This window comes from Apteryx mantelli, chromosome 1 (assembly GCF_036417845.1).
Source record: "Apteryx mantelli isolate bAptMan1 chromosome 1, bAptMan1.hap1, whole genome shotgun sequence".
Classification (NCBI taxonomy): Eukaryota; Metazoa; Chordata; class Aves; order Apterygiformes; family Apterygidae; genus Apteryx; species Apteryx mantelli.
In genome coordinates this window covers 222,206,164-222,227,445 of record NC_089978.1, presented here as the reverse complement: position 1 = coordinate 222,227,445, position 21,282 = coordinate 222,206,164, and the positions used below count along the sequence as shown (strand labels likewise).

At 70.6% G+C, this 21,282-nt stretch overlaps 2 protein-coding genes across 2 annotated transcripts; one reads left to right on the top strand and one right to left on the bottom strand.

The window, feature by feature from the left end:
- Positions 1 to 35: 35 nt before the first annotated feature.
- Positions 36 to 10,854, top strand: LMF2 (lipase maturation factor 2). Its single transcript, XM_067317626.1, has 14 exons — positions 36 to 192; positions 1,735 to 1,988; positions 3,944 to 3,972; positions 4,412 to 4,608; positions 4,945 to 5,123; positions 5,492 to 5,630; positions 6,051 to 6,185; positions 6,467 to 6,572; positions 7,163 to 7,259; positions 7,824 to 8,006; positions 8,374 to 8,542; positions 8,944 to 9,055; positions 9,493 to 9,601; positions 9,719 to 10,854. Exons 1-14 carry the CDS (start codon positions 96 to 98, stop codon positions 10,064 to 10,066), a joined length of 2,154 nt encoding a protein of 717 aa, XP_067173727.1. The 5' UTR covers positions 36 to 95; the 3' UTR covers positions 10,067 to 10,854.
- Positions 10,855 to 11,294: 440 nt separating this feature from the next.
- MIOX (myo-inositol oxygenase) lies at positions 11,295 to 17,370 on the bottom strand. Its single transcript, XM_067300215.1, has 10 exons — positions 17,221 to 17,370; positions 14,086 to 14,166; positions 13,052 to 13,132; positions 12,801 to 12,963; positions 12,641 to 12,708; positions 12,426 to 12,535; positions 12,266 to 12,333; positions 11,940 to 11,989; positions 11,624 to 11,736; positions 11,295 to 11,421 (listed from the first exon to the last, which is right to left on the bottom strand). The coding sequence occupies exons 1-10, from the start codon at positions 17,368 to 17,370 to the stop codon at positions 11,313 to 11,315; spliced, it is 993 nt and encodes a 330-aa protein (XP_067156316.1). The 3' UTR covers positions 11,295 to 11,312.
- Between the last annotated feature and the right edge of the window lie 3,912 nt (positions 17,371 to 21,282).

Genomic DNA, 21,282 nt, shown 5'->3' with positions numbered 1-21,282 from the left:
CTGACGTCGGCGGGGCGGGGCGCGGTGACGCCGTGGCGGCGGGCGGGAGGGCGCGGACGTGTCGGTGCCGCCGCCGTTGCCGCCGCCGCCGCGCCATGGGGGAGCCGCCGCGCCGGCCCCGGCAGCTGTTCCTGGCCGGGCTGGCCGCCGTCTACGTCGCCGCCTTCGCCTCGCTCTATGTCCAGATCCCCGGTACGGCGAGCGGGACCGGCGCGGGCCGGGAACGGGGGCCGCGCGGGAAGGGGGGGTCTGCAGGGGCCGGTGCGGCGGGGTGGCCCCGGGGGGGCCCGGCACCGTGTGCGAGGCAGCCCGACGCCGGGGGGCCTGGGCAGCTCCCAGCCGGGTGCGGGGCAGCGCGGGGCACCGGGGACCGGCCTGTCCCCTCCCGGGGGACCCTTCGCGCCGGTGAGGGGCCGCAGCCCGGGGCCGGGACACGGCGACCGCTCCGTCACGCGGCCCGAGGGGAGCTCGGTGCCCGCGCGCGGCGTCGGCCCCGGGCAGCCCGAAACGCGGAGCGAGGTCCCGGGCAGCGGGAGCGGCTGTCGCCTCGCACGGCAGCGGGACGCGTGCCCAGGCTTCGGCCCTGGCCTCGAGCGGGCCGCGACCGGGTTTGCCCGCGCCTCGGCTCCCGGCCGCGCAGGGAAGCGGGAGCGTGCCTGCCCGGAATCGCTGCGCGTGGCCATCCCGCTGTCGCGGGGCCGAGCGAGCGCCCGGGGCTCGAGCGATGCCAGAGCGTGCTGCCACCCGGGCACGGGCTGGTGCCGGGCTTTGCCAAAACCCTGCCCTGGGGCTGCGCCGCCTGCTCTGCGCGCCGGGGCTTTCCCTCTGCCCGGGCCTCCAGCTTTCCTTTCGCAGCCCGACTCAAGGCCTGTTTTCCTGCTTTCCTGCCAGGCGGGTTGGCCCGAGGCCAGGCGAGCGGCCGCGCTCTCTCTCCGCTGCCGCGAGTACCGTGCCGAAGCCGCTTAGCTCCTCCGGGCTGGGGAGCGGGAGCCGCAGGTGTCAGCCCTTCCCCGTTCGCAGGGGGATCGCGCCCTTCGTTCGCACGGTCCCGCAGAGCGGGAGGGCCTGGCTGCCTTTTGGGAGAGGGCAGGGACTGGGGCTGCTCCGGTCCCCTTGTGCAGACCCGGCAGCCTCCGGGATGCCAGGACGGACCTTCCTGGGCTGCCCCCAGCCTGCCCCGCTCCCGCATGTGGATCTCTGTCGCCCACCCGGCTCCCTGCCTGTTGGAGCAGCCCTGCGCCGCGGGCTGAGCAGGAGAGCCCTCCTCTCCCTCCCTCCGGCAACTCCTCTCCCAGCTCGCGGGCAGCCGCTGAGCTCCACGTGGGCCTTTCCCACTGCCAGCTCTTTCCCGTTCGGGAGGGTCTGGCAGTTGCTCTGGGCCACGTTTACCCTGGGCAAAGGGCAGCGTGCAGCAGCAGCAAGCCCTGTTCCCCCCCCGGGCCGGAGACCGTCCTGGGGCAGGCGTGCTCCTGGGGGTGTCTGCGGGAGCCCCTGCCCCTTGGCGTGGTCGCACTGGGGTGCCCGGTTCTGGGGAGCGAGGGGTGTTAGGAGCTGGGAGCAGCGAGCAGCGCTGCCGGGGGCAGCCGGGGAGCCGGCTGTGCCAAGGGGCCGAGCCCCTGGCGTGTCCGAATTGGTGCGAGAGGGACTGCGTGGGGCTGGGGCGTCCCGGAGCGGACGCGCGTCCTTGCGGGGAGCCGTGAGCCCGCTGTGACAGTCCTTCCCTGCCCTCCGCAGGGCTGTACGGGAAAGATGGCATCCTGCCGGCTCGCAAGGTGCTGCGCGTCACCGGGAAGGGGCTCTGGGAGCAGCTGCGCGACTTCCCTACCCTGCTGTGGCTCAGCCCGCACCTGGGCCTGGACACGGAGCTGGGCATGGAGCTGCTCTGCCTTGTCGGCGTGCTGGCCTCCTTCGGCGCCATGGTGTTCGAGCCGCTGCGGGACAGCCTCACCTTCGCCCTGCTCAGGGTGCTCTATCTCTCGGTCTATCAGGTACGGGCGCAGTGGGGCGAGGGGGGCTCGCAGCACCCTGGGGGGGCCAAAGCCAGGACCCATCGGGGCAACGTGCTGGGGCTTTCTCACGTTAGCTCTTCCCCGGAGCTCCTGACCGCGTTCAGCTCCCCTCGCCTGCGCGCTCTCGGGGCTGGGGGCCGGTGCTGGCTGCTCCCCAGCCCTCCGGCTCTTGCAGGGAGATATGCCTCCATCTCAGCTCCCGGACCTTCCCTGGGGCAAAAAGCTCCCAGACTTGCCGAAGGGCCTGGAGCCAATTCCTACAACGCTGTGACTTGGCAGGACGGCTCAGTCCTCTGCTTGTCTGTGGCCTCACGAGGCTGTTGCTGAGCGAGGCTGCTGGGGCGCCCGGTCCCTTCCCTGCTCTTGTGGCAGGTTTCACAACGGCTCGGTGCCACCAGCCGCAAACCCTTCCTCCCGCAAGCCGTTTGCATTTGCTGCATGGGCCTGGCAGCTCCGGGCTGAGGAGTTGGGTGAGTCAGAGAGGCAGGAGGCTGCACGCAGGCTGCTGGGGGAGGAGGGTTTCTCTTCCTTCTGAAACCGGGGGAAATAAAGAGAAAACCAGCTGGGCTTGGAAATACCTCCCGGGTCAGGCAGCTGTGTTAACCCCAGGCGTGCTGCACGGGAGGAGCTCTCCCAAGGTGCTGCCTGGCAGCTCGGCTGGAAAGCAGCCCAGGACGCTGGCTGCAGCTCTTGCTGGTCTCCTGCTTGCTGGGGCTCGGGAATGGTCCCTGTCACGGCAGTGACAGCTGCAGGGAACACGGTTGGGAAGCGAAGTGGCCAGTCTGAGAGATGGATTTCTCCCGAGGTCGGGGGCTTTCCTGGAGCGAACCGGCACTGCCGCTGCAGCGCCGTCACCCTCCCCTGCCCCGTCCCCTCCGCCTCGCTCACGGCCCGAGGAAGGGGCAGGGTGGGAGCCCGGGCTCCGGCTATGACTCACTGCCGTCCCCAGCTGCGGCAGGCAGAGGAAGCGGTGGCTGCGCAGAGCCAGGAAGCCCTGGGTAACGGGCGGCCCTGTGGGCTCCCATCTGCAGGGACTCCGTCTGCCCAGTGCCGCTCTGTCGGAGCGGGCAGTCCTGCTGGTGTGACCAGGGCCGCCCCGAGGGTGCCGTGCCGCTCTGGGAGTGCAGCATGCTGCCTCCTCCCGGCCCCAGATGTGCCAGGCCCTAACCATTCCCTTTTAAGGTGACGCTGGAGAAGAAAGTCCCTTTTCCTGCCGGAGCTCCAAGCCTCCCTCCCCTCCGAGAGGCCCTGACCCGTGCCTGCGGCGCTCCGCGCTGGGTGCCAGCGGGCTTTGCAGCCTGGTTTGCTGTCGAGCGCTGCTCTGCCAGTGCAGCGCTCCCCTCTGGGCCTGGCAGAAGCCTCAGCAGGCAGGAGGTGCAGAGCCCCGGCGCTGGGAGCACCCGGGGAGCAGGGCTCCTCTGCAACCCCACCGGTCCTGACCTGCAGCCGGGAGCTCCCCAGACAGCCCCCCATCCTTGCCCCCTCCCCGCCTCCCTCTGCTTGCCAGGAGGTTGCCTTGAGCTGGCAAGGCGATGTCTCCGTGCCTGGAGCACAAGCTCCACGCGCTGGCGCTGAGCCCGTCCTGGGCTGTGGTTCCTGGCACTGCTGCCTCGCTAGCACCTCTGCCCTGGGAGCATCCCCTTCCTTCCTCCCTCCGCCCCGGGCAGCAGCAGCCTCCGCGGCGTCCTGGTTCAGCAGCGTGCTGAGGCCGCAGCTCTGCTTGTTGGCTTTGGCTCGTGGCCAGTCAAGGGAAAGGAGCTGCCGTCGTTGCTGAGAAAGCACTCGGGAGAAAGTCACGGCTGCCCCTTGGCCTTCCTAACTCCCTCTCTGTAGGGTGGGAGTTGGGAAGGGTCCAGGAGCGAAGCGTGTGAGCGTCTCTGCTGCACGGAGCCTCCCAGCCCTGCTAATCTGCTCCGTGCTCCCTCTCTCCACAGGTGGGACAAGTGTTCCTGTACTTCCAGTGGTAAGTGAGCCTCCAGCATGGCATTCCCGATGGGCCTGCCCCTCCGGAGCTGAGCATTGGTGCCGTGTGGGGCGCGTGGCAGTAGGGAGCAGCCTCGTGGTTCAGAGCGGGGCTCGTCCCACGCTGAACACAGCTGGGGAAACCGTCTTGCCCTGTCGCACCGCTGCAGCCGGGCCTGGGCCCTGCGAACACGAGGTCTGCGCACGCCCCGGGTCCTTAGGGAGCTGGGAATGGTGGGCAGGAGGGTTGTGTCCCGTGGGGGCACCGGTGACCCGGCTCGCTGCCTTTGGGCAGGGGGGCGGCAGGCCAGCCAGCTCGTTGCCACCCCGCGCCAGCCCCTGGGCTCTTGCTCCCAGCGCAGCCGTGGCAGGGGCTCGTCGGCCCCGAGGGTGCGGACTGGGGGAGCAGCAGCGAGGGACCGTCTGGCGTTGCCCCGCAGGGACAGCCTCCTGCTGGAAGCGGGCTTCCTGGCCGTGCTCGTGGCCCCGCTGCACCTGCTGAAGTGGCGCTCCACGGCCTGGCGCGCCCACGACAACGTCACCTTCTGGCTGGTGCGCTGGCTGCTCTTCCGCCTCATGTTCGCCTCCGGCGTGGTGAAGCTGACCAGCCGCTGCCCCACGTGGTGGGGGCTCACAGGTGAGGAGCGCAGCGGGCTCGGGGCGGCCACGGGCCTTGGGACGCCCCGCCGCGTGTTGCGAGGCAGGGCGAGCAGAGGTATTGCCCTGCGCGTCGGGCCGCGGTTCCTCTGCCCCGTAAGTAGCTTTGGGTTCAGCTCTGCAGGCAGCGCCTGCGGCTGCCCCTGCCCTGCCCTCGGGGCTGCTCTGGGCAGCTGCTACGGGCATCGGCTCCTCCGCGCAAGCACGTGCTCGGCACGGGTCTGCGTGCGGGCTCTGCCTGCTCCAAGTTGTGTTCCTGCTGCCGGCCTCCCACGCACCTCTTCGCACCCCTGACCGTCTCCTCTTCCCTCCCCAGCTCTCACCTACCACTACGAGACCCAGTGCATCCCCACACCGGTCGCCTGGTTTGCCCACCAGCTCCCCGTGTGGGTGCAGAAGTTCAGCGTGGTGGCCACCTACATCATCGAGATCGCCATCCCGCTGCTGTTCTTCGCGCCCATACGCCGCCTCCGGCTCTTTGCCTTCTACAGCCAGGTGTGCGGGCAGAGCTGGTCTCTCCGTCCGTGCCGGGCAGAGGAGGGTCTGCTTTTGGTGCAGTCCCCGCTGCAGGGATATGCCATGGGGTACCCCACTGTGCTCCCCGGAGGAAGGGGGAGATGGGCCCGGTCTAACAGCCAGGCAGGCATCTTGCCGTGCGCTGCCTTGCAGACAGGGACCCTCCTGGGTGCTTGCAGCTGTAGGAGCCAGGCACGGGGGTGGCTGTGCTGCCGGTGTCTGGGTTCCCCTGGGTTACTCGCGCCCCTTGCAGTCGGGGTGCTGGATGCCTGAAGGCCTCTACCCCCAGGTCACAGCAGTCACCTCTGCGCTGCAACGCCCCCAGCCCTGTGTTTGCTCTTCCCCAGGTTCTGCTGCAGGTCCTCATCATCCTCACGGGCAACTACAACTTCTTCAATGCGCTCACCATCGTCCTGGCCTTCTCCCTGCTGGATGAGGAGCACACAGGGCGCTGGCTGGGGCGCAGTAAGAGGAGACATGCCAGCGGTGAGTCCTTGGGCCTCTCGGCTCGCACCCCGTTCGGGGAGATGGGGTCCCCTCTCTGCCGTGCCTGGGATGGGGCAGGGGACAGGCTGCTGTCACTGACAAACGCCGTCCAAGCCCAAAAGTGAGGGGTGTCCTGGCTGTGCCTGTGCAGGCTGCTTGCGGCTGCCCTGTGACTTGGTGTTGTAAGAGCCACCTTGTGCTGTCCTGGGGCTGGGGTTTGTGCCCATGGGGCGCTTGAGCTGGGGCAACTGCGAAGCAGCACGCTGGCCCCTGGTGATGGGATGTGCTCTGAGCACTGCCTGGGCGCCTTCGCCCGGCGTGGGCGCTTGTAGCGCGGTTTGTGCTTCTTGCAGCGGTGGGTCAGGCCCTCCAAGGCCCCCGGCAGCTCCTGGCGCTCACTCCCCCCTCTCTGCCCTGCAGCCTGGCCTCCCGGCCTGCGGTCATTCCTCTCCACGCTGCTGGAGCTGACTGCCTACGGCTTACTGGTCTACTGGAGCGTCCACTACTTCGGCCTGGAGATCAACTGGGAGAAGAAACTGCTGGACACCAAAGTGGGTATGTCACGGCCATGCCTCCCGGGGGGCCCTGGCAGCCCTCGCCCTGCCCCTGCAGCCAAGATGACCTCTAGCAGAAGTCACCTTGACAAAGGAGCTGCCAGTCCGTTGTCCCCGTGGCCCAGCAGCAGCGTCTGCGCCAGGCCGCTCTCGTGAGCGCAGCCGTGCGCATTGCAGGACCGCTTGGCTCCTGCATCCCCCGCCGTGGTTCTTGCTGTAGGAGGGGGTCCTCTCTCCTCACCGGGTGCTCTCTGACCCCATGGGTTTTATCCTCCGCTCTAGCCTTCACGTACCACGAGTTCACCAAGTGGCTGCAGGCAGTGACTCTGCCCCTGGTGGGGCTGGGCTTCCTCTCGCTGTCCTGGGAGATCCTGTCTGCCATGTACAGGTGAGCAGCCGTGCCGGCGACGGAGGGGGGTGCAGGGTCTCGTGCCGGGCAGTTCTGCTGCGTCTGGAGGGGAGAACAGCAGAGCTGAGCGGGAATGGGGCAGCCGGTCCCTGCGTGGCTGGGGTGGCCTGATGCCGTTTCGGGTGCCATCCCCCAGGGGTGCGATCGGAGCTGGGGTGCACAGCATGCCTGGAGGGACGCTGGGATCCCGCTGGTGCTGTGGGTGCTGACGCAGGGTGCTTGGCACCGGGCGAAAGCGGAGGGCTGGATCCTGGTGCTCTGTGAGGTGGGGTGGGGGCCCCTGGCTAAGGGCCTGCTGGGAGAGTTGGGGAGGGTTTTCCCCTGCAGAGTTAGAGCCCTCTGCAACATGAGCAGCCCTGAACCGCGTGCGGCTCACGGCGGGAGCCCTGGACTGGCTGGGAACGCAGGGATGGGGCTGGGAGCTACCCCCCTCTGCCCTAGAGGTGGCCTCAGGTCTCGCCCCCCCCAGCGTGGCAGCCAGCTGGGAGCTGCCTGCCCCCACACAGACGCGGAGTTAGGGGTTGTGCAGCCCCGAAGCAATGTGCTCTGACCTGTCTCCTCGCTCGCAGGTGTGTCTGTGTCCGCGGCTTCCTCTTGAAGCTCTGGGCCACGCTGCAGTGGGCTGTCTTTGCCACAGCGGCCATGGGGATGTTCGCCATCAGCCTGGTGAGTGGCTGGGAAACGTCTGGGGCAGGGAGGGCAGGGACAGCAGCGCTGGGCTGTGCGCGAGGCCGGGGAGACGGGGCAGCAGAGTCGGGCCTCCCTGCTTGGCCTAGCGCTGGGGAGGCTGGAGAGACGGCAAAGGCTGGAGGAGAGCACGGAGCTGTCTGGCCGTGCCGTAGGGTGGGATACCCGCTGCAGACTGTGAGCCGTAGGTGATCCTGCGGTCCCCGTTCCCCCACCACCTCCGGACGTGAGCCAGCGCCCTAACCAAGCCAGGCCACGGGGCCGGGGTAGTTCTGCGCGAGAGAGGCAGGGCAGCAGGAGCTCTGAGCTGTGCCTGCTGCCAGCCAGCTGTGACAGAGGTGGTGTGGCCAGTCCGGGCCTGGCCGCAGTGTGTCGCTGCTGGGCCACGGAGCAGCTCTCCTCCCTGCTCCTGGAGCACGCGTGTGCCTTAGGGTATCAGACGTGGGAGAGCAGACTGGCCCCCCCCCCCCGGGTCTCTCGGATCCCTGCCCAGCTCCCTGCTCCATCTGTAGTGACGCAGCCACCCTCTCTGCTGCTCCCCAGGTGCCCTTCACCTACATAGACTACGAGTCGAATGGCAAGCTGTGGCCTGGCATCCACCAGATGTTCAACACGGTCGAGCGCTTCCAGGTGGTGAACTCCTACGGGCTCTTCCGCAGGATGACGGGTGTCGGGGGGCGGCCCGAGGTGGTGCTGGAGGGCAGCTACGACAAGCGGATATGGACGGTGAGCCACCGTTTTCACGCTGAAGGGTGAACTGTGGGCAGTCGCATGGGGTGCCTGCAGATAGCCACTGGCAGGAGCAGAGAAATCAACTCCAGCAGAGCCAAACGTCCCTATCCTCTCCACTTGGTCCCCACTGGGGCATCTAGCTATCATCCATGGGGTGGGATCCTTCCTCTGGAAGGAGCTGGTACCCTCTGGAGATAAGGGAGATGGATCTGGAGGAGATGGCCGTTCTGCTCCCTCCGAGACCTTGAAGGTAAAGGAGATCCAGGCCTGGTGGCTCAGGTCTAACCCCCAGCAGTGCCAGGCCTGAGTGCCTGTCCCTGCTGCTGGAGGCCCCCATCCCACTCTGCTCCCTGTCCCACAGGAGATCGAGTTCATGTACAAGCCGGGGAACCTCAGCACGGCTCCCCCCGTGGTCGCCCCGCACCAGCCCCGCCTCGACTGGCAGATGTGGTTCGCGGCCCTGGCGCACCACAGCAGCAGCCCCTGGTTCACCAGCTTCGTCTACCGCCTGCTGCAGGGCAAGAAGGACGGTGAGTGGGGCTGAGGGCCACTGGGCAGGTGGTGCTGGGAGCTTCCCCGGGCCTGGCATGGCGGGACAGGAGCCAGAGGCAGCCCAGAGCCTCAGACCAAGCAGTCCTGCTCCGTCAGGGACCTCCATCCTGTGCAGTGGCAGGCCTGGAGGAGGCTGCCTGGGGTGAGCGGGGCTTTGCTGATCCCCCAGGAGCAGGCTGGGCTGTGTCCACCCCACCTGGAGGGCTGTCGTTGGCCAGTTGCCGTGGGTCTGCTTCTCCAGGGCTCCCTTGATGCCTTTCCCTGGGATCGAGGGGCTGCAGGCTGCCAGGCTCCAGCCCAGCAGCGGGTTGGGGTGTCTCCCCGCAGCAGGGTGTGCGGGGCGGCATCCTGGAGCCCTGACGCTGTGTGTCTCCGGTAGTCATCCGCCTGGTGCAAGCTGACGAGTCGAAGTACCCCTTCAGCTCGCAGCCGCCTGTCTACATCCGCGCCCAGCTCTACAAGTACTGGTTCACAGACGGCACGGAGGCAAGGTGAGCAGGGCCAGGACCCGGGACGTGTGGCTCAGTGCCTTGCACCATGCTTGCAGCCCAGTGCCGGGAGGAGTTTTATTCCTCTGGTATCTGAAGCTGATGTGATGATGCATCAACACCCAGACAGTGCAGTCACTGGCACTGACTGTGCTCAGACAGCTGGAGTGTGACACCTGAATGCGGGAGCTGCTTTTCACCCAGCTAATGAGCTCATCAGCTCAGTGTGCACCTGCAGGTGGGCAGTGGCTCATCAGGCGCTGTGCCCTGAGCCCTCTGCTCTGGGGCAGCTGCTTGGACCGCAGCAGGCCTGGGTGCAGTGTGGGGAGGGAGGCAGGAGCCCTGGACGGGCCCCGCGGGCAGAGCTGCCCCCTTCCTGTGCGGGGAGGAGGGCAGGGGGCTGCGCCTGGGACTCGGCGCTGAGGTTGCCTGTCCCGCAGGGAGGGGGCTGCGCCGTGGTGGCGGCGACAGCACGTGCAGGAGTTCTTCCCCACCGTGTCCCTGGGCGACCCCACGCTGGAGAGCCTGCTGAACCAGCACGGGCTGAAGGTAGGGCCTTGCGCCACGCCGCGAGCGCACGGCGCTGCAGCCGGGGCGGCGTGGTGCCACGCTCTGAGCTCCGTGCACGGCTGAGGGGCAGCCCTGACCGTGCTCCTGCCCCCACAGGACAAGACACCCCTGAAGCGCCCCATGGACACCTTCCTGCCCTGGATCCTGCAGTCCGTCCGTGAGCACAGCCGCCCCTACTCCGGCCCCGCCGTCCTCTGGTCCCTGTACCTCATCGCAGCTACCATTTGCCTCTTGCGGGCTCTGGGCCGCCGGCCCCGGGGGGGCGCACCCCCTGGTCGCCACAAAGGCCCCAAGCGGGGGGACCCTGCGGACCGAGGGGGCAGCGAGAAGAACGGGCAGGTGAGGAAGAAGGAGGCCAAAGAGGCGGAGGAGAAAGCCGAGGGCCGTGGCCGGGGAGGAGGCGAGAGCCATGCCGATGGCCTCCGCAGCAAGAAGAAGAAGTAATGCCTGGAGCCGCCGGCCCAGGACCTGTCTTCCAAGCACTGACTGCCATCACTGGCTCTGGGCCCCGCTGCCTCCCCTCTCCCCAGCACTGTGCTCGCAGGGCAGCCGGATCCCATCTCTGCCGCAGCCTCCATCCCCGGGGTAGAGGTCCCTGCCCTCCTCCGTGCTGGCTGGGGCGCAGCAGGTAACACCCGCCCCCGCGTCAGTTTGCTGCTCTGTCCCCCGCCGGTGCCTTCATGCACAACGCGGTCATCGCTCACGGGCGGCAGCTGCCCTGGGCCGGCCGCTCTGGCCCTGCAGCCGGGCAGGAGAGGGGGCAGGCTCCAACGCAGCCTTGCAGCGCTTGGAGAGCGGTGACTGATCATCCTTTTCCCTGTGCACCCAGCTTCCCCTGGCTGGAGCTGTGCCTCTGCCCCTGGCACCTTCCTCGGTCCCGCCGTGGGCTGTGCCGTAGCGCGAGGGGCAGCAAGCGCAGCGGGGCGCTCTGCTCCCGTGGGAGCGGCGGCGGGGAGGCTGCGGCACGGCAGCACAAGGTCTCCTGGCTCCACTGTACACAACTGCCCCCAGCCCTCTCTGCTGCCTTAACTGCCCCTGCCTGGCTGCTTCCCGGCCCGTTGCTCGGGGCGGCTCAGAGCTGCTGCCGTGAGCGGTCCTGCGGCGCCCCGGGGAGCCGTCTCTGCCCACCTCCCCCCGGCAGGAGGGCTCTGCCTGTAACGTGCTTCCCATCAGCTCAGCGGTGAGCACAGAGGTTTCCTATAATTTTCTAAATAAAGCCTTTGACATTCCAACCCCGGGCCTCTCTCTGGGGCCGAAGGGGCCGGGGTGTTGCGCAGGGGCCTCTTCCTGCCCCGGTGCTGCTCTGCGGCTCTTGTCCTTTCTGCTTTGGGGCCTGGCCCAGAGGAGGGGAGAGGAGAGCAGAGCGGGGGCCTGGGGCTGCCGCCAGCGCCCCGTGCCTCGCTGGGTGCTCCCAGCTGAGCGTCATGCCCTGGGCCACGCAGTGCAACGCGGGGCGGGTGCGTGTGACAAGCAGGTTTATTCTGTGGCCCCAGCACAGCGGCACGGGTGCTCCCGCAGTCGAGATGCTGCGTGCCGTGGTGTGCAGGGCCGTCGCGCCTCCTGCCGCGTGCTCGGGGAGAGGCTGGGCTGCAGGTGCTGCTGGTGCTGGGGTTGTGCGTGGCGGGGGGCCGGGACGGGCGGTGGTGCTGGGCCCCGGCGGGTGCTCCGGGCCGAGGCGCCCGCGCGGGGCTCACCAGCACAGCTGCCCGGGGCAGTACTTGTCGATGAGGGACTGGTAGTAGCCCCTGAGCTGCTGCACGTCGGGCAGCGCTTCCTGCTTGGTGTAGAGGTCGAACTTGCTGCGGGAGCGAGGACGGGGTTAGCGCTGGGGGGCTCTGTCCCAGCAGGGTGGCCCCCAGCCCAAGCCCCCCTCGATCCGTGGTCCCCCCGGCTGCCCTGCCGCATCCCCCCGCGGCCCCTGTGCTGCAGCAGTAAGGGGAGAGCCACGTGCGCTGCCGCTGCCCCGGGCTCCCTGCCCGGCGGACGGACGCACACACGCACTTGAGCTCCTTGACCCACGGCAGCATGCGGAGATCCTCCTCGCTGCAGAGGTGCATGTAGTCGCCGTGCGTGTGCCAGGGGTAGAAGGAGTGGAAGCGGATCATGTAGAAAGCCTGGAGGGGGACGAGGCTGTGCCAGCACGCCGGGGCGCTCCTGGGCACCGCAGCCGGACGAGCCGGGGGGACAGGGAGGAAAACAGCCCTCTTGCCCTGGAGCAGGGGGCCGGGGCCAGCGCCAGCCCCGCTGCCCTGGGTGCGGGCTTAGGGCTGGGTGGCGTCGGCACGGGGTCCGTCCTGCGCCCCCAAGCCCTGCTCACCTCCTTGGGCAGGGAGAAGTTGTTGAATTTCATGACTTTGTACATGTACTCTGGGGAGAGAGCGCGGGCGTTAGCCACGCGGGCACGGCAGCGAGCCCCAGCACCCTCCCGGCGGCACCGCAGGCTCGGGGTGGCACCAGCCTCGGTGCCGTGTGGTGGCAGCTCCGTTCAGGACACCCGGAGCTGCTGCAGCAGCCGGAGCAGTGTGTGCGTCGCCACAAACTGGGGCAGCGCCGCCCGCCCGGTGCAAAGGCCTTCCAGGCCCCAGCGCCCCCAGGGAAGCGGGAGCAGCGGCTCGGGGCGGCCCGCACGCCCTGCAGCCTCACCGTCGTGGCCCCAGGACATGAGCACGTTCTCCAGGCCGCAGCCGGGCTGGTACATGCCGCACTCGGTGCTGGGGGAAGGAGCCGGCTCAGGGGCTCGGGCGGGAGGGGGGGCCCTGCCGGCACCCCCAGCCCGTCCCCTGGGCGCGAGGCCGGGGCTCACCTGTACAGCGGGTCCCCGGTGTCGGGGTTGTCGCGGAAGGTGGAGTCGCTGAAGACCACGGACGGCTGCACCTTGCAGCCCACGGGGAAGGTGTCCCCCACGACGGCCCACTGCGGAGGGGTGCGACGGCGTCCCGCGGGCGGCCGGCTGGCTCCGGGCAGCATCCCGAGCCGGGCGCTGCCTCCCCGCGGCACCACCCTCCCGCCCCGGCTCACCTGCGGCTCGCCGAACAGCGCCAGCACCTTCCCCAGGTCGTGCAGCAGCCCCGCGAGGTGGAACCAGTCTGGGGAGCGAGCAGAGGGCGCGTGGCCGCTGGCGGGATGGCCACCCCACGCGGGCATGGGCACGGCGCCGGCGGCCGGGGCGCTGCCCTACCTCTGTCCGGGTGCGCCTGGCGGATGCCCTCGGCCGTCTGGTACGCGTGGTAGGAGTTGGGGAAATCCACGTCGGGGTCGGACTCGTCCACCAGGTTGTCCAGCAGCTCCAAGGCCTCCATGACGCTCATCTTGCGGAGGCGGCAGGGCCCGTACTCGGCGTGCTGCGAGGCGCAGGGGCAGGGCGGTGGGGGCGACGAACGCCCCCCGCGGGGGCCACCCGCCCCGGCGCTGCCCCGGCGCGACGGGTACCTTCCGCCGGACGAACTCGACGGTCTGGTGCGTGTGCATCAGCGCGTAGGTGCTGTAGACCCGGTCGAGCAGCCGCCCCTGCTGCAGCACGGGGGGGGGCGGGGGGCTGCGGGAGGCGCCGGACCGCGGGGCGCACCGGACCCCCGTACGGCCCGCGCTGCACAGCCAGACCCCCGAAAGCCCCAGCCTCCTGCAGTGGGTCCCCCCGGGCCAGGCCCCCCCCCCCATAGCCGGACCCCCAGGCATGCATGGCCCCACGCAGCCAGACCCCCAAGCACACCCGGCCTCGTGCAGCCGGAACCCCAAGCACACCCGGTCCCATGCAGCCAGACCCCCAAGCACACCCGGCCCTGTGCAGCCGGACCCCCAAGCACACCCGGCCCCGTGCAGCCAGACCCCCAAGCACACCCGGCCTCGTGCAGCCGGACCCCCAAGCACACCCAGCCCCGTGCAGCCGGACCCCCAAGCACACCCGGCCCCGTGCAGCCGGACCCCCAAGCACAGCCGACCCCGTGCAGCCAGACCCCCAAGCACACCCGGCCCCGTGCAGCCAGACCCCCAAGCACACCCGGCCCCGTGCAGCCAGACCCCCAAGCACACCTGGTCCCATGCAGCCAGACCCCCAAGCACACCCAGCCCCGTGCAGCCGGACCCCCAAGCACAGCCGACCCTGTGCAGCCAGACCCCCAAGCACACCCGGCCCCGTGCAGCCGGACCCCCAAGCACAGCCGGCCCCGTGCAGCCAGACCCCCAAGCACAGCCGGCCCCGTGCAGCCGGACCCCCAAGCACAGCCGGCCCTGTGCAGCCGGACCCCCAAGCACACCCGGCCCTGTGCAGCCGGACCCCCAAGCACACCAAGCCCTGTGCAGCCAGACCCCCAAGCACACCCGGCCCCGTGCAGCCAGACCCCCAAGCACAGCCGGCCCCGTGCAGCCTGGGGACCGCCGCCGTGTCCGTCGGAGCAGCGATGCCCGCCAGCACCTGGTGGTGGTGGCTTGCAAGGGCTCCGATGGTGGCGGCGGCGAGGGCTCACCGTGTAGTTCCGGTACTCGGACTTGGCCTTGCCGGACACGGCCTCCAACTCCGGCCGCTGCTCCCCGGAGGGGTCGCCTTCCTGGGGCGAGAAGGGCAAGGCAGGATCAGCGGGGCCGGACCCTGCGGATGGTCGGGACCATCTCTCATCCGCAGCCCAGCCTGCAGCTGCCTTCAGCACACGGCAAAGCGAGAAATCCAAAGCAGGAATTTGAGCGTAAACCGCTGCAGAGAGGGAGGAATCCAGAACTCGGCAGCACCGTGCGGAGCTGGGGCGGCGCAGGAGCAGGAGCAGCCCGGGATGGGCTGGCACGGGCACGGGGACAGGCACGGGCACGGGGACAGCGACCAAACTCCAGGAGCGCTGGCGGCGCCTCCCTCCCTGCCCTGCGCCCGCGGCTCGGGGTGATGATTCACGAGCCCCTGCCGGAGCGGTGCTGGCCGCCCGGTCCCGTTTATTTGCAACGACTGCAGCAAAGCCGGTTAATCAGTTTTTTTTCCTAACCTCAACTTTCCCCCCTAATCTGGTAAAAAGGTGGATTTGGGGAGGAGGGAACAGGCAAGGAGGGAGCAGCCGGCGCCCGGGCGGAGGCTGCGCTGGGGCCGTGGGCATCGCCCAGCCTGGCTGCGGGTGCGCCCTGGGGGGCCCCGTGGGGCTGGGTCCCCTTCGCCGGGGGTTGTGCGGCCGGAGCTGGGGGGCGCCGAGGTGGTGGCAGCTCCGTGGCCGAGCCGTGCTGGGCCCCGCGCAGCTGGGCGCCGCGAGCAGCCGGGAGAGGAGGCCCGGGGGCCGTTCCCCCTGCGGGCTCCAGCGCGCTGCCGCTGACCCACGGCACAGGGCGATGCACGGGGCTGTGCCCCACGGCGTGGGGTGGTGCACAGGGCTGTGCCCCACAGCATGGGGTGATGCTTGGGGCTGTGCCCCACAGCATGGGGCAATACACGGGGCTGTGCCCCATGGCGCAGGGCGATGCAGGGGACTGTGCCCCATAGCATGAGGCCATGCACGGGACTGTGCCCCATGGCACAGGGCGATGCAGGGGACTGTGCCCCATAGCATGAGGCCATGCACGGGACTGTGCCCCATGGCGCAGGGCAATGGATGCCCGAGGGCTGTGCCCCATGGCATGTGCCGATGAATGGGGCTGTGCCCCACAGCATGGGGCAATGCATGGGGTTGTGCCCCACGGCACGGGGCAACGGATGCTCGGGGGCTGTGCCCCATAGCATGGGGTGATGCTCGGGGGCTTTGCCCCATGGCACGGGGCGATGCACGCAGGTCCCCAGCGTGGGAGAGGTGAGCGCGGCGGTGGGTGCACTCAGGTGCTGGGGGGGGGGGGGGGCCGAGCCCCAGGGTGCGCAGAGGGGCTGGGTGCCAGGGTCCCGCCGTGGGGCCGGTCACGGAGGGCCCGGGGCTGCCGGCTCCCCCCCAGCACCGCCACGTGCCCCTACTCACCGCGCGGAGGAGGCTCCTCATCGCGGCGGCGGCGGCGGCGCTCGGCGGGCGGCGGGGGCCGCCGGGACCCCCGGCTTTATGGGGCCCCGGTTGCGCAAGGGGCCGCGGCTCGGCCGCGCCGGGGCAGCCGGTCACCCGTTAACCCGCCGCGGTTAATGTTTGAGCCCCGGCGGCCCCAGCGCCGCTGTTGCATCCCCGGGGAGCTGCACGCGGCCGCGGCTCCGGGGTTTCTGCAGGAAAAGGATGGGGAATTGCAGGCAACCCCAAAGCTGCTGCTAGTCCCCCCCCCCCGGGATCCTTTCGCCAGGGGCTTTGGGAGCCCGGCGGGCACCGGCCGGGTGCTTCAGCCCGTGCACACGGCGAGCCGCAGCCGCAGCACCGCCGGCCGCGAGAAGCAGCAAGTAGAGATCCCGGCTGCTCCTCGCGCGAGCAGCCCTTCGGCAAGCGCACGCTCCAACCCCCCCCCCCCCCCCGGCCCAAAGCACCCTCCTAAAGGGGAAAAAAGGTCTGCGCACCGTTTGGCTTTTCTCTTTTCCGCGTGGGAAAACAGAGGATTCTGACACCGAGTGCGACGTCTCCACGCGCGCTTTATTCTGCACAAAATCAAACTTTTAACTTAAAACAAAAGGCAAATGGATGGTTTTGGTGCAGTGATGCCCCCCCCCACCCCAGCCCGGCTCCCGGGGTGCCGGCGTGCAGCCGCTTGCGGCTTTGCCAAAATTGCATAGTTCAGCCCCAGATTTCCCACGCGGCGGCTGTCCCAGGGCTCCAGCAGGGACGTGGGTGCTCCAGGAGGGATGAGGGTGCTCCCAGGGGGGATGAGGGTGCTCCCAGGGGGGATGAGGGTGCCCCAGGAGGGATGGTGGCGCTCCCGAGGTGCCCCCGGAGAGGCCGAGGGTGCCCACAGCAGGGATGCGGGGGCTCCTGGGAGTGGTGCGGAAGGGCTGCGCTCCCGGCCCTCTCCCGGGCGGCAGGACCCCCCTCCGCACCCCAGCTGGGGCGGGCAGCACTCGGCTCCCGGCATTTCATCCCCGGTGAAAACTTCCTCAGCACCTGGCTGCAGCACCAGCCCCACGGCTGCCACCGGCCTGCCCATGCCGGTGCCAAGGCTGGACCGGGGATGGGGGGACAGCAACAGGGATGGGAACAGGAGCAGGGATGGGGATGGGGATGGGGATGGGATCAGGGACAGCAGCAGGGATGGGGCCGGGGACTGGAGCAGGGCCAGGTGGGGCCATGGGAACCAGCCTTGCCGCCGTCCCCACGCTCGGCGCTGGCTCTCCGTCCCCTGGCACCCACCGAGCCCCACGGGGTGGTGGGTGGTGCGAGGGGGGACGGGGACGGAGCAGGGTGGCCCGCGGGTGTCCGCCCCACCGAGCTCGCCCTGCGTGGGGCCAGGCACGGCGCTGCCGCCGGGGGACGCGGCCACGAGGATCCCTCCAGCCCTGCCTGCGCAAGGAGCCCGCCGTGCCCTGCTCGGATGCTGGGGGTCCTGGGCGTCCCAGAGCACCGGGGTCCGCACAGCCTGGGGGATGCAGGGGCTCGGGGAGGGGACAAGGTGACTGGGAGCAGCACGGGCTGCTGCATCCTGCACGGCTCATGGGGGGCTGCACCCACGTCCCGCTCGCGGGGTCTGCGCCTGGGCCCAGCTCGTGGGGTGCTGCCTCCGTGCAGGGTCCGCACCCATGTCCGGATCGTGGGGTGCTGCGCCTGCGCCCAGCTTGCAGGGTGCTGCACCCGCACCTGGTTCGTGGGGTGCTGCAGCCGTGCCCAGTTCATGGGGTGCTGCATCTGTGCCTGGTTCGTGGGGTGCTGCAGTCCTGTCTGGTTCATGGGGTGCTGCACGGTGCTGCACCCAGGCCTGGTTCATGGGGTGCTGCGCCTGTGCCCAGCTTGCAGGGTGCTGCACCCCTGCCCGGTTTGTGGGGTGCTGCATCTGTGCCCAGCTTGCTGCGTGCTGCACCCCTGCCCGGTTTATGGGGTGCTGCACGGTGCCGCAGCCATGCCTGGTTTGTAGGGTGCCGCGTCCCTGCCCGGTTCGGGGGGCGGCCGCCCCGGGGGGCTGCCGAGTCGGAGGGGAGCGGGGCCGGCGGCCTCGCACGGGGCAGGAGCGCCGCAGCCGGCGGGGGGCTCAGCGGCGCTGCCCCTCGCACCGCAGCCCGGTCCCGGGGGGCTCGGCCGGGCGCCGCAGGGAGCCGAGGCGGGAGGCTGAGCCTGGAAGCGCGTTAGCGTTTGCTCCGAGGGCGGCAGGGCGCCGGGCAGGGGGGCGCCGCCGGGCGCGGGGTGTGTGTGGGGGGGGGTGGGGGGGCCGGCGCCGCTCAGCCGTAGCTGTGGGGGCTGTTGGGGTTCATGGGGGACGAGTCCTGGCGGCCCGACTGGCCCACGAGCTGCCACAGGCGGTGGCTGAGGTTCTGCACCTGGCACGTGCCCAGCACGCAGCCCACCCGCAGCAGCTGCGCGTGGTGCAGCCGCCCCCCCAGGTGCCGCCGCCCCCGCCGCCGCCCCCGCCGCCACCGCCACCGCCGCCACCGCGGGGGCTGCGCGCCGCGCCGCGGGCGATGCCACGGGCCGGGCCGCGGTGGAAGCTGCGGAGCGGGCCGTGGGATGAGCCGTGGAGCGAGCCGTGGAGCGAGCTGTGCACTGTGCCGTGGAGCGTGCCGTGGGGCGAGCCGTGGGGCGAGCCGTGGGGCGAGCTGCTTGCGCCGGGGGCCGCCGGCGGGCTGCAGCAGCGGCGGGCGGGCGGCGAGGAGCGGGGCGGGCGGCGGGCGCTGGCGGGGCGCCGGGGCGGCTCTGCGGTCCGGGGGCTCCCTGCAAGAGAGCGGCGCGGGGGTCAGAGCGCGGCGCCGAGGGGGGGCCGGCGGGAGGAGCGGGAGGAGCGGGAGGAGGAGGAGGAGGAGGAGGAGGAGGAGGCAGGCCGGGGAAAGCTGCTACCTGCAGCCGCACACGTACTCACGCCGCGGCCGCGAGCGAGACGGGCCGGAGGGCGGCGGGAGGCGCCTGGCAGCATCAAAGGCTGCAGCCCGCAGCCGAGCCCCTTCCCCCCCCCCCCGCAAACCCGCCGGGCTGCCCGGCCTCCACCCCCCCCCCAGGCCCAAGCACCCACCGAGCCGGGCCCCCCGGCCCCGCTGGCACGCTGCCCTGGCCGCCGTCCTGACAAGCCCCCTCAACCACGCACACATGCTCTAACCCCGTACACACGCACGCATCCCCGCGCGGTGCACGCACGTCCCGGTTTGCACGCACGCAACACAACAAATATGCGCTCTGTAACCCCCCCCCCCCCGCGCACACACGCATGTCCTAGCACGCAGGCATGCACGTCGTCACCCCCCACGCGCAGGTGTGTGCACGGCCCGGCGTGCACGTACGCACGCGCTCCGTAACCCCCCTGCACACACGCGTCCCGGCAGGCACATGCACACGCGCACTCCGTAACCCCCCCGCACACACAGATGCACATACGTCCCGGCATACACACGCACGTGCACACGCACACTCCGTAACCCCCCCGCACGCACAGATGCACATACGTCCCGGCATACACACGCACGTGCACACGCACTCCGCCACCCGCATGTGTTTGGATCCCGGCGTGCACACGCAGCCCCGGGATGCCCCCATCGCTCCCTGCCCCGGCCCTGGAGCTGCCGGCACTGTCCCGGCCCCGCAACCCGCAGCAGCGACGCCGCAGCCTGGCCCTGACCCTGCGCAGAGCCGCGTCCCGCCGCCCCCTCGCCCGGGACCCCGCTGCCCACATGCCGGCAGACCGGCCTCTCCCTCCTCCGGCGAGGAAGGCTCCCGGCCGCGGCACGTCCTGCGGGCATCCCCGGCCCTGCAGCCTGGCGGAGCGGTGGCCAGGGCAGGCGATGCCAGTGGAGCTGCCGCCGTGCCGAGCGCCGGCCGGCCACAGGAGCCGCTTGCAGCCGGCGGTGCTGGGAATGGGGCAGGAAGTGGCGGCTGGGACGGGCCTGGGCGCCGGATGGCTCATCCCGGCCGGGGTCGAGGCCGGACACTGCTTGGCCACGAGCCCCAGGGAACAGGGACAGAGGCCAAATTCCTCCGGCCTCGCGGAGAGACAGGAAACCTCCGCGGGGGCAAGGCCTCCGCGCTCGCCTGCCCCTTCCCCGGACTTGTTTACCGGAGGCAGCTGGTGCCCGGAAACACCGGGAGCCGGAGGCTTCCCAGCTCGGGAGCTGCACGGGCTGCAGCTCCGGGACTTTCCCAGCGAGCTCCCTCGCAGGCAGCATCCTTGTTTCCAGCACCGCCGATGCCTCCCTGATTGCGCCGAGACCAGAAAGTCCCTGTGCCAGATTCCAAAGCATCCCTCCTGGCTACGGAGTTTCCCTTCCTCCCCGGCTTGGCCTCGCTCCCCCCCCCCCCTTTGCCCATCTGGCCCCCCGGCACGGCCAGTGCCTGGTGCATCCGGCTGCGCTGGGTCCCGGCATGGTGGGGGGGGGGGGCACGGTGCCCCCCGGCACCCCCCGGCGAGGCTCACGCAGTGCCGCGGCGTGCAGCGGTGCGGAGCTCCCGGCGCCGGGACGCCCACCCGCAGGCTGCCCCGGCTCCAGGCGGACACCTGCGGCCGCGCCGTCTCGCAGCCTGGGAAGCTGCCCGTCCTGCCACGCTTCCTTCCCCGGCCCCGGCACCAGCCGCGGCAGCGGGCAGGCAGGCAGCGCCCGGAGCACGGCGCTGCACGCGGATCCCTCCGGAGGCAGGCGCCAGCTTCCCACAGAGCCGGGCAGAGCCCGGCACAGCTCCTCAAGCAGCGACTTGCACACCGCCACCGCGTGCACGCACACACGCACGCACGCACGCACGCACGCAGACCGTCTCCGGGAGCTTTAATCCCGTTTCAAGGTTCCTCAGTCAGCAGAAAGTCGCGACACGATATCCTCGCTCCGCGCAGCCTCCGCACGCACGGGTGTACTCGCGCACGCGGCCCTGTCCGGCCCTCGCCCCGGCGCGCGCAGGCGGCCACGCACGCCTTGTCCAGCCTCGGCACGCGCGCAGACGCTCTGCTGAGGACTTGCACACGCGTGCACACCCTGCCCAGCCCGTGCACACCCCGTCCAGGGCTTGCACACCTTCACACTCGTGCATGCAGACCCAAGCAGAGCTTGCACACACGCGCGCACACCCCCCGTCCAGCCCTTGTGCAGCACACGCAGGCACGGCGCTGCCTCTTGCACCTTCCAGATGTCGCTTCCCAAACTCCCTGTCCCTGGCACTTTCTGGCTGAGATCTGTGCGACGCAGTAATTAGTTCGTTAGCCCTGGCCACAGCCTGGCCCTCTGCCGAGCACCGCTAGCCTACTTCACGCCTGGGCTAGGTGCAGCGCGGGAGTCCCGGCCGCACGGCCGATGCCACGGAGCTGCGGGACGCGCAACCAGCGGAGCACGGGGCCTCGAGGGGATCTCTGCACCTCCGCGCGTCCCCGCCGGCACGAACACGCCTCTGCTACCCACGCAAAGACCTGGTGCACCGCGGCGCGGCAGGGACCGCGGGGCGAGCGGAGGGACGGACGGACACCGGTGGGCGCACGGTCGCGGCACAGGGAGGCTGGAAGCAGGATGCAGCCCCTCTGGGAATGCAGCCAGGCATGGAGCCCTGCTCTGCCGGGCCACGGCCGTGGGGCTGTGCCCGGCATGGGGCCTGGACCCCCGACCCCAACCGGAGCGGGACAGCGGGGCTCTGCCCTGCGCGGAGGCGAGGCTGGGCCCCGCGCGGAGGCTGCAAGGCTTGGTG

What these genes read in the sequence shown, in the direction of transcription:
- LMF2 (XM_067317626.1), top strand. Translation starts at nt 96, where the DNA reads ATGGGGGAGCCGCCGCGCCGGCCCCGGCAGCTGTTCCTGGCCGGGCTG. An exon ending in TCTATCTCTCGGTCTATCAG is followed by an intron (nt 1,989 to 3,943) that starts GTACGGGCGCAG and finishes CTCTCTCCACAG; the next exon opens with GTGGGACAAGTGTTCCTGTA. An exon ending in TCTTTGCCTTCTACAGCCAG is followed by an intron (nt 5,124 to 5,491) that starts GTGTGCGGGCAG and finishes GCTCTTCCCCAG; the next exon opens with GTTCTGCTGCAGGTCCTCAT.
- MIOX (XM_067300215.1), bottom strand. Translation starts at nt 17,370, where the DNA reads ATGAACCAGACAGGACTGCAGCACCCCACGAACCAGGCACAGATGCAG. An exon ending in ACCCCACGATCCGGACATGG is followed by an intron (nt 14,167 to 17,220) that starts GTGCGGACCCTG and finishes TTCTCGCCCCAG; the next exon opens with GAAGGCGACCCCTCCGGGGA. An exon ending in CGCTGTTCGGCGAGCCGCAG is followed by an intron (nt 12,536 to 12,640) that starts GTGAGCCGGGGC and finishes ACCCCTCCGCAG; the next exon opens with TGGGCCGTCGTGGGGGACAC.